This window comes from Leptonychotes weddellii, chromosome 10, assembly GCF_054177405.1.
Source record: "Leptonychotes weddellii isolate Sample4059 chromosome 10, ASM5417740v2, whole genome shotgun sequence".
NCBI classification, from domain to species: domain Eukaryota; kingdom Metazoa; phylum Chordata; class Mammalia; order Carnivora; family Phocidae; genus Leptonychotes; species Leptonychotes weddellii.
In genome coordinates this window covers 110145543-110159626 of record NC_138378.1, presented here as the reverse complement: position 1 = coordinate 110159626, position 14084 = coordinate 110145543, and the positions used below count along the sequence as shown (strand labels likewise).

The 14084-nt window shown below is 54.8% G+C and overlaps 1 protein-coding gene across 1 annotated transcript; it reads right to left on the bottom strand.

The window, feature by feature from the left end:
- Window positions 1-1037: 1037 nt before the first annotated feature.
- OSR1 (odd-skipped related transcription factor 1) lies at window positions 1038-7504 on the bottom strand. The gene is made up of 2 exons (XM_081797155.1): window positions 2738-7504; window positions 1038-1970 (listed from the first exon to the last, which is right to left on the bottom strand). Exons 1-2 carry the CDS (start codon window positions 3403-3405, stop codon window positions 1835-1837), a joined length of 804 nt encoding a protein of 267 aa, XP_081653281.1. The 5' UTR covers window positions 3406-7504; the 3' UTR covers window positions 1038-1834.
- Window positions 7505-14084: the final 6580 nt, after the last annotated feature.

Below are 14084 nucleotides of genomic sequence, written 5' to 3'. Positions count from 1 at the left end.
GCGAGAACGTTTTAACTCCTACGGCCCGGGCTTCCTTTCTCAGGCCCGCAGGGCCCTGCCTGAGGCTGGGGCATTGGGTCCCCGCGGCAGGGAAGCTCGGCCCAGCCGTCTCCGCGGCCGCTGAGAGCCGGGCACAGAAGCCCGAGAGGCCGCGCGCTCGGCTTGGGAAAGGCCGCGGGCGCCAGCGCCTGCGCCTCCCTGCGGTCGGGACTCTGGGGCTGTGGGGAGTCCCGCCCCGCCCCAAACAGGAGAGCCCCCGGCGGCCTGGCCTCTAATTGTGGGAAAACTAGACGCCCCGGGGAAGGTTCAATTTGTGGAGGGCGGACTCAGATTTCCCCTCCTAAACTTCCCGGGCCTCCCAGGGCGCCCGCCCCCGCCATTCCTAACAAGGCTTTAAAAACTGTAGGGAATCTTCGAGGGCGTGCGGCCGTGCCCCGGGCAGGGGACGAGCCCCAGCCAAAGAACTGTTTCTGGGGGATCCTAATGGAGGGAGGGTTGTAGGTTTGGGGCTTTGGGGGAGGCAGCGGTGATTGTGCACGTGCAGCCGGGTATGGGGGCCCAGGGGACAGTCCTGGGCCTGAGGCTATCAGTGAAGGCACCCCCTTCCCTCACCAGAGCAGATGCAGGAGGTCAGTACGGAAGCCTTTGGTTGGAGAGGTGGGTGCCATTCTGTTCCCTTAGTGGACCCTAAGCGACCCCGGGACCCGGAGACGTTGAGATTTCTCACGGCCGACGTCCTGGCCTGGCCGCAGGCTCGGCTTCTTTATAAAACCCCAGCGGTTTGGAGGTGAGGACTGGGGACCCTGAGACCTAAGACCGAAATGGAGGAGTGAAGTAAGAAAAGAAACCTGGGACGGGATCCGAGGTAGACCAACACAGGGAGAGAGGAGGCTTCTCCATCCATCTCAACCCTAGCACCTCAATAAGGCGGGGGTTCGGAAGCGGGACAGGTTGGAGCGGGTAGGGAAACCTGCTCCTTTCGAGGAAAGGAGCCTCCCAGTTTCCTGTGTTTGGGAGGGAAAATACCCATCCTGCAATGCCTGTAAAATAACCGTTTATTTCATATTTTAAAAAACTCCAGTGATAAATGTCCGTTACCGATGGTCAGCATAAAGTGCCAATCGCAATACAACGCCCTGCTCCTAGCCGGCTGCTCGCTCGTGGTGACTGGGCGGGAGAGCAGGGGCGCGGGAGGCCGGGCCCCCTCCAGCCCCAGGGCCCCCCCGCCCCGCCGTCTGAGTCCGAGGGCCAAGGACCCGCGGCCGCGCCGCGGCGCAGGGAGGAGGCATCCGCGGCCCCGCGGCCCCAGGGCCGGGCTGCTGAAGCAGATACATGGATTACACTTTTGCAGGCTCCCCGGGGTGGGGATGGGGACGGGAGGAGGGGTTGAAAGCTGCGAACGCGCAGAACTTCTTTCCCTCTCCCCTCTCTCTCCGCAGGCAGAGTTACAAGCTTATATGGTCAAAGAAAAAAAAAAATAATAAAGAAAACGTATAAAATAACAATAGAAAAAGTAATACTTCTGGGAGAGGCGCCGCTGCGGCTCCGCGGAGCTTTCGTTCTTTTTTTAAATGCAGTTTCCCTTCCGCCACGTGAGTACCGCCTTTTGGCCAAGACTTTAGCCGCGTCCTGGGGGAGCCGCCCGGGTGGCTGGGGTCACGGCTCGGGGCGGGGCTCTCGAGTTCCGCGTGCGCCCGGGACCCAGGGGACAAATTTGGGATAGGGAAAGGTCCCGGGAACCCCTCCCGCTGCCCGCCGGAGTCGCCTTCGGCTTCAGGTCCCTCTGGAGGAAGGGGCAGCGTGACCCAGGGTGCTGGTGACCCGGAGGCTCTCTTTAGCATTTGATCTTGGAGGTTTTGAGCTCCTTCACCTGTGAGTGTAGCGTCTTGTGGACAGCGAGAGTCCTGGACTGGCAGAATCCTTTCCCACACTCCTGACACTTGAAGGGCTTCTCTTTGGAGTGGATATATCTGAAAGCAAAAACAGGGAAATTAATCTTTGCAAAATGATGTCATGTTATACACAGTTATCCAAGATCCCCTCCCACAGCAATGAGGCACTTGCCCTCCAAAGAAAGGGGGGGGGCAGGCGGGGGGTACCTAGTGTGGAGTGGGCAAAATGCGAAGTGTGTGGATCGAGTGAAGGAAACCCATAGGCAATGTCTGATCCATCGGATCGGTCCACAGGTCCAGCTAGGCCCGCCCCTGTCTCCCCCAGAGGGACAAGCACGGTTTCCTTATAAGGCCTGGGTTAACAATAAAGGTGAACGAGGGGACCTGGGGGGGTGGGCAATTTGCTGGAGCTGTACTGTCCAAGCTGGGGCAGCACTAGCCACATGTAGTTATTAAAATTAAAAGTCAGTAAAACTAAAAAGTTAATCTCGCAGTCACACTAGTTGTGCGTTTCAAGTGCTCAGTGGGGACATGTGTCATGAGTCCCGCTTTCCATCACTGCAGAAATTTGTAGTGGACAACGCTGCAGATGGGAGAAGGGTGAGGCCAGCTGGGCCTGCCCATCTGGAGCTTGTGGAGACCTGACTTATTCTTCCCAGGTTCTCTCCACCCCATGCTCCAAGAACCTATCCCTGAGCCTTGTCGGACTTCCTTTGCTATGTTAGAGAATTCCCAGGAACTGTGATGCTTGGAGCCAGAGCTGGGCTCAAGAACCGCCTCATTAGGGTGGAGGAAGGTGAGAACAGAGACAGACAGCTTTTTGGGGGGGGGGGCACCCGCAGTACCTGTGGTCCCGTAAGTGGTCTTGCCTCCGGAAGGCTTTGTGGCAGATATCACAGGTGTAGGGCCGCTCATCGGTGTGTGTCCGCTCATGGATAAGGAGGTTGTAGGACTTGGTGAAGTGGCGGCCACAGAACTTGCAGACGAACTCCTTCTTGGTCTTGGAAGGCAGGCGTCCCCTTGTGGGCTTCTTTTCTGGGGACAGCTTGGTTACATCCAGGAGAGCACCCAGCCCACCAGCGGGGGACCCAGGACCCTCCCTCCGGGTAAGCTTGGATGGATCTTCCTGCGTGGCAGCCAAAGCCAGGTTGGCAAAATCAAAGCGTGGCTTGGTCTTGAGTGCGGAGGGGCCGCTGCCTCCAGCGGTGATCTCGGGCTTAGGCTGGATTACATGAGGAAACCAGGGAAAGGCGGGCAGTGGGAAGCGCGTGTCCACCAGGCTGGACACGGCGCCCGGCACTTTGGAGAAAGAGGAGCGCGGCAAGTGCATGGCGGGGTAGCCCAGCGTCCACTGGTGCAGGTGCACAGCGTGCAAGGCACTGAAACCATACAGGTTGGGCAGGTGGTCCGAGGGCACCGTGGGCAGGCCGTTCACTGCCTGAAGGAAGGAGTAGTTGGTGAGCTGCAGGGATGGGTGAATGGGCACCGGCGCTGGCAAGGTTTTGCTGCCCATTGTGGTAGTTGCAGTGGGGTCTTGATCTCAATCTGCAAAGGAAAGAAGAAGAAAAGAAGGGAGAAAAAAAGAGAAGTTCAGGGTAGGTCGCCCTCCTCCTGAATTCCAGCCCAACCACACCCTCTTCGTCCCCCCAGGGCAGATGCTGGGCGTCTGAGACCCCCGCTGAGGGAACCCACTGCCCTCACAGAGAAGATGGAACCCTCTCTGATGCAAGGGCTACCTCCAAATGGCCTTCGCAGAGACACACAACTTGCTACAGAAACTAAATCCTATGGAACTCCACCAACTTAAGTGAAGGCCTCCAGTGTCCAGAGCCCTGAGAAAGGCAGGGACACAGGGACACTGGTGTGTGGAAATTTACATCCACGCAAGCCTGAGTCAACACAGAATTGCACTCTCCTGCAAAGAGAACAGGAACTTGGAAGCACACTTACACATTCATGTGCAGATAAACAAACATAGAAACGCGCAGTGACAGATAAACGCAGATTCACGCGTTCCGAAGCAGTTGACAAGGTGCATCCCAGATAAACGGAGATGATCAGTGTTGTGCTACTCAACAAAATGCAGGAACTGGCCCGAATGTGGTCACACACACATATGCGGGAGCACACACATACACACACAGGAGATCGCACCGAACCCACGAAAGGCCTCACAGAGAGAGCACACATACAAACACACACAAATCTGTACGTCTCCCGCTTCCCGTGCATTAAACTCTACTAGCTGATCTTCAGTTTGGCTTCCAGAAGTCATGTCATCTTTCTCCTCAAAACTCTCAACTTCGACGTCAAATTTACTTTTCTGCCTCACTATTAATGAGCCCTGTGGACAACACCCTCTCTGCTTTTGGACTGACTCCTTACCTTAGCCCCCGGGGGATCACCTTGGTTTCAGCGAGGAAACTGACACCCACGTTCATTTACTCATTCAAACATCTGCCATCACACATGAGGGAGCTTCAGTGCCCTCCCTATCCCATAAAAAAGGGGGCGGTGTCTTTGGGTTCTCTGGATGTTTCTGTGTGCAGTGACACCTGGGCAGGTAGGTATGCCCATGGGCTACAGAATTGAGGCTGGGCCTCAGCTGCTTTGATCTCTGCCCCTCAGAATGCAAGGCCGGGAAGCTGAAGCGACCAAGCAGACGGGCATCTCCTGGCCTGCTTGGTCAGGGTCTCCAGCCTCCGTGGACAGATCAGGGCTCTGTAGAGAGACTTTTCATCCCTGAGCCTCCCAGACATTCCTGCGATTTTCAGTCTGTCCAGTGAAAGCAAAAAATGGAGAAGGAAAGTAGAAAGTACATGTGGGGCCTTGGGAGGCTCAAGTGCTGAACTCTCTGGGCTCTGAGCTGGGGGCTACTTAAGAAGTCACTGTGGGAGCAGGGTACTTGGGGAGCCCTTCTCCTTGCCTGTCTCAATCCCCTGCTGCCCACTTCTTCCTTTACTCCTCATTTCTCCCTCTTCTCTTCATCAGCTTGTTCCTCTAACCTTCAGTAAGTCCCCCTCCCTGAGTTGTGCAGGCCACTGTTCTGCTCCTTCCAGGGACAGACACTGACACCACCCAGACAGCTTCCCTAGCCTAGCTTACCCTCAGCCCAAGGCCAAAAGTCCCAGTCAGAGACTCCGCAGCCTTTCACTGCAGCAAAGCTTTTAATGGGAGAGTGCCCTGCCCATTCAGGAAGGAGTAAGGACAATCTTGACCCAGAAACGCTTTCCCTTGGAAGCTGGCAGAGAGGTCACTGGCTGAATAGTGGGCTGGTAGGGACAGAGGTTCTACTGGGGGTGGAAGGTGCAAAACACGGAGAGCCTGCAGAAGTTTCCGCCTGCGAGTTACTTAGCAATGGTCTGAAAACCCAGCGTCAAGGCAGCAATTAATTCAGCCTCGGGGATAAGGGAGGCACAACTCTGCGGTGACCGAGCCTTGGGAGCAGGAGTGCCCACCCCGGTGGAAGAGCCAGGGCCTTCGGACCAGTCTTCTCTGCTGCTTGGATCACTGGTGGCCCCGTGATCCTAGAGCGACGGGATCATCCTAGAGCGCTAAGACATGGCGAATCAAAATACGAATGGGGCCAGAGAGAAAGCAGGGGCCCTTTGGGGTTGGGGAGGAGAGAGGAGGAAGAAGAGAGAAAGAGAAAACTCGCCAACTTCAAACGTTGGCCCAGACTTAGGCGAGGTGAGCGCTCTTTGATTTGCTGTCACCTCTTCTTCCCCTCCAGGCGCTGGAAATCAGATCCTTATCTCTGGCTCCCCCGGGCCCTCCCGGCTCCACCGGGGCCTCAGCTTGCTCCTCTCCGCTCGACCTATCCCCAGCCGAGCGATCGGTGGTGGCGCTGGGGCTCTGGGCTGCACAAGGGCCCGAGCCCGCTCGGTGCCCCGGTGGGGAGCCCACCAACGTCGGGTACTAACCTGGCCTTTCCTCGCCTACCTCCAGGAGCCGAGAGGACCTGGGGCTCCGTGGGGGGAGGGGGCGTTTGCAGCCATCACTGCTCTTGGGAGCCAACCTTTCCGGGCTATCTGCCCGATCTTGTTTCCCCCAACACTCAATTTATTTTCTTCAGCAGCGCAGCCAGTTTCTTATTTTCTGCCGCATTCCGAGGCCAGGGCTCCCCAGGCTCTCGCCAACGATTTTCCCGGGGACGAAATTCGTTCGAAACGTGGCTCCTTACACTAGTACCAAGAATGGGCGAAATGCACGATCCGGTTTCAGGCGGTCAACTAAGAGAAAAACACAGTCTCACACTCGCCTCTCCAGCCGGAGAGGATGGACGAACTCCCAGCCCCTCCGGGCCCCGTTGCCCTGACCCCCGGGACTCGTGTGTGAACGCTTTAGATTTTTAAACACCAGGGGAAACACCTCTCCCCGGGCCAGGCAGCCACTTGGCAAGGAGCTTGAGCCTCGGGACCTGGGAGGTGCGGGTAAAGATCCCGACTGCACGCAGCAGAAGCAATTCGCGCTTCCGAGCCTGGGTCCCCTGCGCAGTGCCGGCGCTGCTTCCCTCGCGCGGTGGAGCGCCAATCTCAGGTCTGCAGCCAGCCCTACGCTGGGCATTAATGAAGTGTGTAGAGTCTATTAAAGTGGTTTATTCGGGGCTAATTGAGCGTGAGCGAGTTAACTGCTTGCATTAATGAGAACGGAGCGAACTCCACAAGCTTGCGCCTGAAGGAGCCCAGCAGCAGCCCCAGAAAATCATCCTTGACACCGAATCCCCAACACACTCGCGGTGACAGGAGTCCAGACCCCCGGTGGGAGGACTAACCACCACCGGATACTTCTGTTGAATTCTCCCAACAAACGAGACCGAACGAACCCTTTGGCTAGGCGGCCATCCCGCAGCATTTTTTTAAACTCCCGCTGTGTCCTTAGCGATCTGTTCCCCAATCTTAATGAAACCGCGATTACTTTGAGGAGCCTGGGATAGAACATCAACCCACTGGTAGTCCCCTGTCCCTGTCAGCCCCTCTCTTCTCTAGGAGGCCGTGATCCTGGGAGACCAACTAGCTTTGCACGTGGTTTCTGTTCCCAAAAGCTAGCGCGCAGCTCTTAGCCCGGTTGAAATTTACCAAATTGTGGCAACAAAGAAACCCTCGGAGCTACTTTACACCCTGAGAGCCTATCCCGCTCCTGCGCGAGCTGCTGAAAAAGGACTGGATGTGGGTTTTCATTCTTCTGATCAGAGACATTTCGGGAAAGAAATTAGTTCCGCAGGCAGCCCCTCACCTCTTTTCCTCTCTGCTCCGACTTCCCCCTTCTCTCCCGAAGGCTGAGTTAGGGGACAGTCCGGGGAGGAAACGAATCCTTCCCTTAGAAGCCCCAAACCGGAGACACTCACGGCACCCATAGCGTTTCCGCTACTTCGGAGTGCGGGTCACCGATTGGAAAGTAGTGTTTCGCGCCCCCCTGCACGCTTCCCTGCACCGAAACAGTGGCGGGTTACTCCCCAGGCCTTGACTACACAGAGCAATTATCTATAGAGAACACCCCAAAGTTAGAGCTCAAGTGCAAGGCTGGGTCAGGCACGAGGCCCTGCGCTCCCGGTCCAGCCGGCCTGATACCTGAGCGCAACTCCGAAATAGGAAAAAAGAAAACTTGCACGTAGAGCGCGACCTGGCTGGGGCATGCACCTGTCCCTGGCGCCGTCGGCTGCGGCCGTGGCCATCCATCCACTCTCTTTTCCTTCTTCGTCCGCTAAAGTAGGTCAGACTGAGCTAGGCGTGCATCTCGGGAAAGTTTGTGCCCGCTGAAGTTTCTTCGGTTTCTTAGAGGGGGGCCCACAGGCTGACTTCCGAAATCCGCAGGCATCTCGCCCCGGATTCCATGGAGCCTGGCCGCACGAGGAGCAGGAGTGGAGGCCCGCCCCCTCATTCCCCGGAGGTCAGAGGCCGAAGACCCCGCGCGGGAAGTCCCCGAGCCAGCACCCCCAACCACCCTGGGCTGCAGCTGCTCTCACTTTCACAAAGGTCCTGCAGCCTTCGTTTGGCAAGAGGAGCTTCCTTCTGGGACCCAGAGAGAGGAGACACCCGCCGCACTGTGACAGGGGACCCGGGAGTGCTGCCCGCATTCCCCTCGCCGAGCAGGGGCTCCCAGGGCTGCAGTTACCTTGTTCCGCGGCGGTCCCGGGCTGAGGGCGTCTCTGGGGCTCCGCTGCGGGGGACCCGGGAAGCCAGAGGCGCTGGATTCCACAGGCACCCCCGGAGCTCTAGAGTCCTGGCTCCTCTCCGGCTGCCGGGACTCGGAGCGCCCGACACGCGGGAGCGCTCGACTGCCCCGGAGTCCTGCCCTTCGGGGGATGGTGAGCCCCGCTCGCGGCTCCCTGGTTGGGTCTGAACCGGGAGCGGCTGAGAACTTGCTGGGGAGAGACCGAGCTCCAACTCACTCATCCCTTAGCACCGAGCCGCCTACTTATTTTAATCCACCACCCTCCTCCCTCCCTTCCTCCCTCTCTCCCTCCCTTTCTCCCTCCCTCCTCCCTTTGCCTCAGGATTCCTCCCCTCCCTCCCCTGTCCCCCAACCCTGCCCTGCGCCTGCGCACTGAGAGACAAAGTTTTGCTGACCGGGGCAGCAGACTTTGGCAGCCGCGCTCACTTGGCCCCGGCCTCTCCCGACCTGCGTCCCCTGCTTTTCAGTCCGGTGCGACCCCTTTTGCATTGTTAGGCCCACCACGGCACCCCTGGCGTGCTAGAGGAAACAGCCTCAAGCGGAGGAGAGCAGGCTGAAACTTCGCATTTTGCGGTCCTATTCCTGCATGCCTGGGACACAGCCTATGCAGGGTTGGGGGGGTACACCGGGATCCCCGCCCTGTAGCTGGGACTCCAGAGCTCTTTGGACCCTGGCAGAGTCGTCCTTTCTCCCAGAATCCCTTCCCAGAGGCGCAGGGCCCTAGGTATGGAGCAGTTCCTGGATGGACATCTACAGAGTGCTCACCCCCAGGGCAGCCCAGACCCCAATGCCTAGGGCTGACCCCAGACTCTGGGGTGTGGAGTTCAGTGGAAAGATCAGAGGTGGAGGGTGGGGGAAGGAGGTCAAGAAAGTTATTGTCCTAGATTCCAAAACCCTCTGGGATTCCACCCTAAGGCACTGTCGCACCCTCCAATCATGTATTCATTTGTTCTGGGAGGATAGGTTGGGAGTTTGGAGAGCAAGCTGCAAAGTTCCTCAGCTTCAGGACCTCTGAGCCCAAGGAGCTTGTTCAGGTGGCATTTGGGACCTAAGGAGGGGTCAGGATTCTGTCTGCAAGAAATTCTGTCTTCACTGCTTCCGCCTTAGGGAGAGTGCCCATACCTTACTGACTGCTGGGCTCTGAGAGCTGACCTCCAGCTGACCCCAGCCCTGACCTCTTGCTGCCACCTCTCTGGAACACCAGCCCTGGATTCAGGAGGAGGCAAAGGTTTCCCAGGGCTTGGGTGGGTCCAGATTTACACCACTGCACTCCCAAGGTTTGCCCCAAGTTTGCTGCTGAGTGATCCACCCAGCGCCTCAGTGGGTCTCTAGCATATTACTTCTGTGTCTCTGGGGGAGGAAATGGTGCTTTGTCCAGCTTCGCTCTGCAAGTCTGATGTGACATTTTTAGGATGTCATTCTCTGACCTAGGGAAATGATAGTGGAAATGCCGCCAAAAGACATAGTTGGAAAAAGACCCTTGTCTTATCCACAGGCCTTTAGGACAGAACCTGGCCTCCAGCCCCTAGGTAACTTTGACTTGGGTGGGGAGGAGGGAGAGGGGGTGCAGTTTTTGTCCCAAGGGACTGCACTCATCCCCTGCCACAGGTTGGTGCTGAGTCAGGGGCCCACATAAGTCTGCCTATGCAGTTGGAATCCAACAGCTGCCAGCATGGGGCGACATTCTGGCCAGGGAGCAGCCCCTTGGGAGCAGAAAGGAGTTGAGATCACTCCTTTCCCTGAGATTCCATGGCAGCAAGTTCTAAGAGGAGGGGAAGGCCTGGAAGGAAAGCCCAGCAGGGTATTCCTGGATTGTGCTCGCTTCCACCTTGGTCCAGGGAATTTGCCTGTACCAGTCGCCGCAGGCTTTCCTAGGAGACAAAGCTTGGGAACCTCCATTAGCAGCCATGAAAGCACCCAAGAAAGGCCCCCACAGTTGGCCGTCTGGCTGTCCAGATTGCTTAGGAAAAGCTCTGAAGAGGACATTCAGGTGGGATGGAGCTTCCCAGGTGTAGAAACTCCATCTCCTGCTCAAAACACACAGTATAACTGTATTTCCTCCATCTTTCCATTTGCCTTTTTCTTCTGAATCAGGGCCCTTGGCCAACATGCTTCAAGGGCTTGTAGAAATCTCCAGGTAGTAGGATCCCTAAAGAGCTCTTGGAAAGAGAGTCTTTAGGGATTCTGAAGAAAGGACCATGCAACTGGTTGTTTGATGCCACTTTTGCCAGTGTACCTGGAAAACTGATTTGGACTCAGGGCAAATCTTGGAATTTAGCAGATGTAGGGCAAGATGGGGATGCAAGGTTGGAACTGGCTCCTCATAGCCCAGCGTCTCGGGCTTTGCCTCCCAGAGGCCTTCTGGCTGCCTCCCCCGGAGCTGGTCTGCAAGGTAGGACAAGACAAGGTGAGTGCTGTGGGACTCTGGCACAGCTGGGGCAAAGATGGGCCTGTTTCAGATACCTGGCTTGGAAGATGCTCCTTCTAGGTCTTGCTCTGACAATGAACAAACCCAGAAACCTCAGAAATGAAATGAAAGATTTGCTAGTTGCTGGAGTCCTCCACCCCAATCCAAGCTCCCAAGGCAGTGACCCACAAACCATGGCCTCAGTCTCCACTGGAAGCCAACCAGGTTCTGGTTCCCCCTGAGTAGGGCAAGCAGAAGAAGCCCAGAAAGCTAAGAACCCCTCTGCTCTCCATTCGAGGAGGAACAGCAGAGGATCCCCTCCCCCGACTATTTAAGAGAAACTGATCAACCTAAAGCAGGTCGCAGTGCTATGGGACTCCGACTTGGCTGGATTGAGGAGGGCAGGACCCAGGACACCTAAAGTCTCCCATGTTACTTTTTAGGGAAGTCAGATTCATTTAGGACTCACAAGGACATCACGTTTGGAATTTAGTAAACGTCCTCTGTAGCCAGAACCCAACCATCCTATGGTGTCGGAGCCCACTGCAGGTGACGAAACTCCTGTGTGGACACCCATCCCATTCCCGGGCGGCCAGCGCACTCCGCCACCCGCGGCTGCAGCTTCTGCTCACTTTGAGCCTGCAAGCTCCCGCCGCCGGCGGCTAGACCCGCCGCAAACTCCGCCGGGGCTCCCTCCGACTCTCCCGCCCGCCCACCGCCAGCAGGGCGCAACCGCGGGGGCCCACGGGGGCCCAGTCTCCGTTGGAACTGAGCATCCTTCGGAAAAGGTCCCCACACTAGCGACCAGGCCTCCAGGTCCGGGTTACACCCCGCCAGTGCACGTGGGGTCCAGCGGAGATCCATAGCCGGGACTGCAGAGCTACCCGGTCTTTGCATGGCTCCCAGTCCCGCAGCGAGCCCTCGCTGCCACATTTTCTGGGCACACTTGGGGTTGTGACAGCCTCCGTAGGTCTCCCTGCCGCGGCCCCAGCTTCTCTCCCAACCCCTGCTTACTGGGAAGGAAAGAGCCCCAGCCTGTCTGCAGAGTAAAAATTGAACGGCTTCCAGAAAATTAACTAGAACGTGGCCTCTGTGGCTTTGGGTGTGTTTTGGATAAAACAAAAATGAACCCCACTTCTCCCTACTCCCCAGCCACACAAAAATGACCTCACTTTTTTTTTTAAAAGTTATTTACTTAGCACTTAGGAGTTTTTGCTTCCAAGGCAAGCTTTCCTGTAACTACTTTGTGTACAATTGGGGCTCTGCTCATTTGACCCCCCTTTACGCATGTACAGAGCTTTCAAATAACCCGGAGATTTAGGTATCCCTCTGTAATCATTTAGATGATGGATTGTAATGGCTCAACAGTTCCTCTGGAACCATTACGATCAATCAGGTCAAAATCCAGCTTGGGGAGGAGGTAGTTTTTAAGCAGGGGAGGTAAGTAACACTACATCCACACACACTTGTACAGATAACACGCTCTGATAACATACAAACAACTCCAGAGTCTTAGCAGAATAGATCCCAGGTGAACCCAAGAGCCGGTGTTTATTGTGACAGCGACAGACAAGTTACAGTATCAAAACTGAAAGGGAAAGTGAACTGTTTTTCCAAGCAGTTCCCGTTTCGTAAGTTCTTTGAGTCCGTAAATATCTTGTAACTATTTGTCACCTTACTAAATGTAACAATACACGTATGCATATATCTACCCTTGGTTTATAAGAAGAACATGTATAAAGCACGAATATTCATGTGAAATTGCATGAGTCCTGGCCATACTACCATCTGTAAAATGAAATGTTGATGATGCCTTATATTGTGAGGAGCAAGTGTAAAATGTGTGTAAAAGGTGTAGTGAGTTTACACTTTTTGTACAAATGAGTTGTCAGAATTATTTTAGACACTTAAACACATCTACCTTGTAAGACTACTGAACTTTTCCTCTTATCCAAAGGTGGAAATAAATGTATTAGAAACGAAGCAGTGTCTAATCAAACGGAGGATGGTGAAGAGAAGTTATTTTAACTGAATTGTGTATAGGCAGGGTGAAACCCTGGGAATAGAATTTCCTTACCATACCGCGGCGCTGCGTCTTTAACGGGCTACATCCGCGGCGGTCGGCGCTGGAGGAATCAGCGTTCGCGGTAATTAAACATTTCCAGACACTGGAGGGTTATTATCTGCATAGCGATTTCCTCCGGCGAAGGGACTCAGAGCTAGTCTGGCCCCGAAGTTTTATCGAGAGATTCGGGGAAGCAATCCTAAAGAAAACGCGCCACCTGCTGGCAAGCAAGTGCCATCTCCCAGCACCCCTTCCTCCCAAACTCTCAAATCCAGTTCTCTCTATTTAATCTTACCTACAAGTGGGTTTTTTCCCCCTTAAATTTTCCTATGTGAGTTACGAAATTCGCCTTTCCTCGTTTAAAACCACGCACACTCTTGCGCTTCCAAGGAACAAACAAAAGAGGAATTCCCTTTTGCCACGAGGTTTCTGGTTTTCCCTGCTCCAAAACCAGATTTGTGAGTTTTTGTTTTGTTTTTAAATAATTGGAAATCCTTGGCAACTATCTATCACCATTAGTTTCTGGTCCTGGGAAGAACGATGAGCCAGGATCTGTGAAACTTTTCTTTATTCTCCCAGCTGGGTTAGCCTACCTTCCAGGTAGCCCCCAGGTTGCCTGCCAGGTGAGGAGAGGAGGATCCCTGCGCCCAGCCTTCCAGCCCCGCGCTGGTCAGTATTTGGTCCCTCCACGGATTCTAATTCTGGCTTTATTAAGAACCATAGGAATGAAGAGAGGAAGTCTGCTTCTGTAATCAGTTTCCCCGAAACACATGATGCTTCCCTACCCTTGTGCTTCCTCCCAAGCCATTAGAGTCCAGGTCCTTTGTCGCTCCCTTTCCATCCGAATTCCTTCACAGAATACTATAGCTGGACCCTCTTTTTTCCTTGGCATCAAAGCTGCATCGTTTAAATTTTTTTTTAATTTTTTGTTGAGAAGTAATTGACATACAACGATGTGTAAGTTCAAGGTGTATAAGGTGTTGGTTTGATACATTTACAGTTTGCAATATGATTACCACCATAGCGCTAACACTTCTATCACTTCATATAATTATCATTTTTGGGGGTGATAAGAACACTTACTGTCTAGTCTCTCAGCAAATGTGAAGTTTATAATGTGGTATTGTTGACATATAATCACCATATTGTGTAATAGCTCTCCAGAACTTATACTGGTTGCAAGTTTGTACCCTTAAATAACATCTCCCCAATTCTCTCAGCCCCCGCCCCCTGTCCCTGGTAACCACCGTTCTACTCTCTGTCATGAGTTCAACAAAGCTGCACCTTTGAGGCTTGCTTTCCTTGTCATCAAAGCTCCAGCTTTTTGGATAAGGACAGAGAGAAGTCTTCAGAATATACCCGATAATGTGCTCTTCAGTCTGACCTCTGCCTATGGAGGAAAACAGGGTAGGAGATCCTTGGGAGCTTCGGCTGTGCTGTTCTTGTAGGCCTGTGGCCACCTTCCTCACACTTGAGAATCGATGCAGAGAAAACAAGCTAGGGACTGAGGGAAAGACACTCTCCCGGCGCCTACCCCAGACTGTTA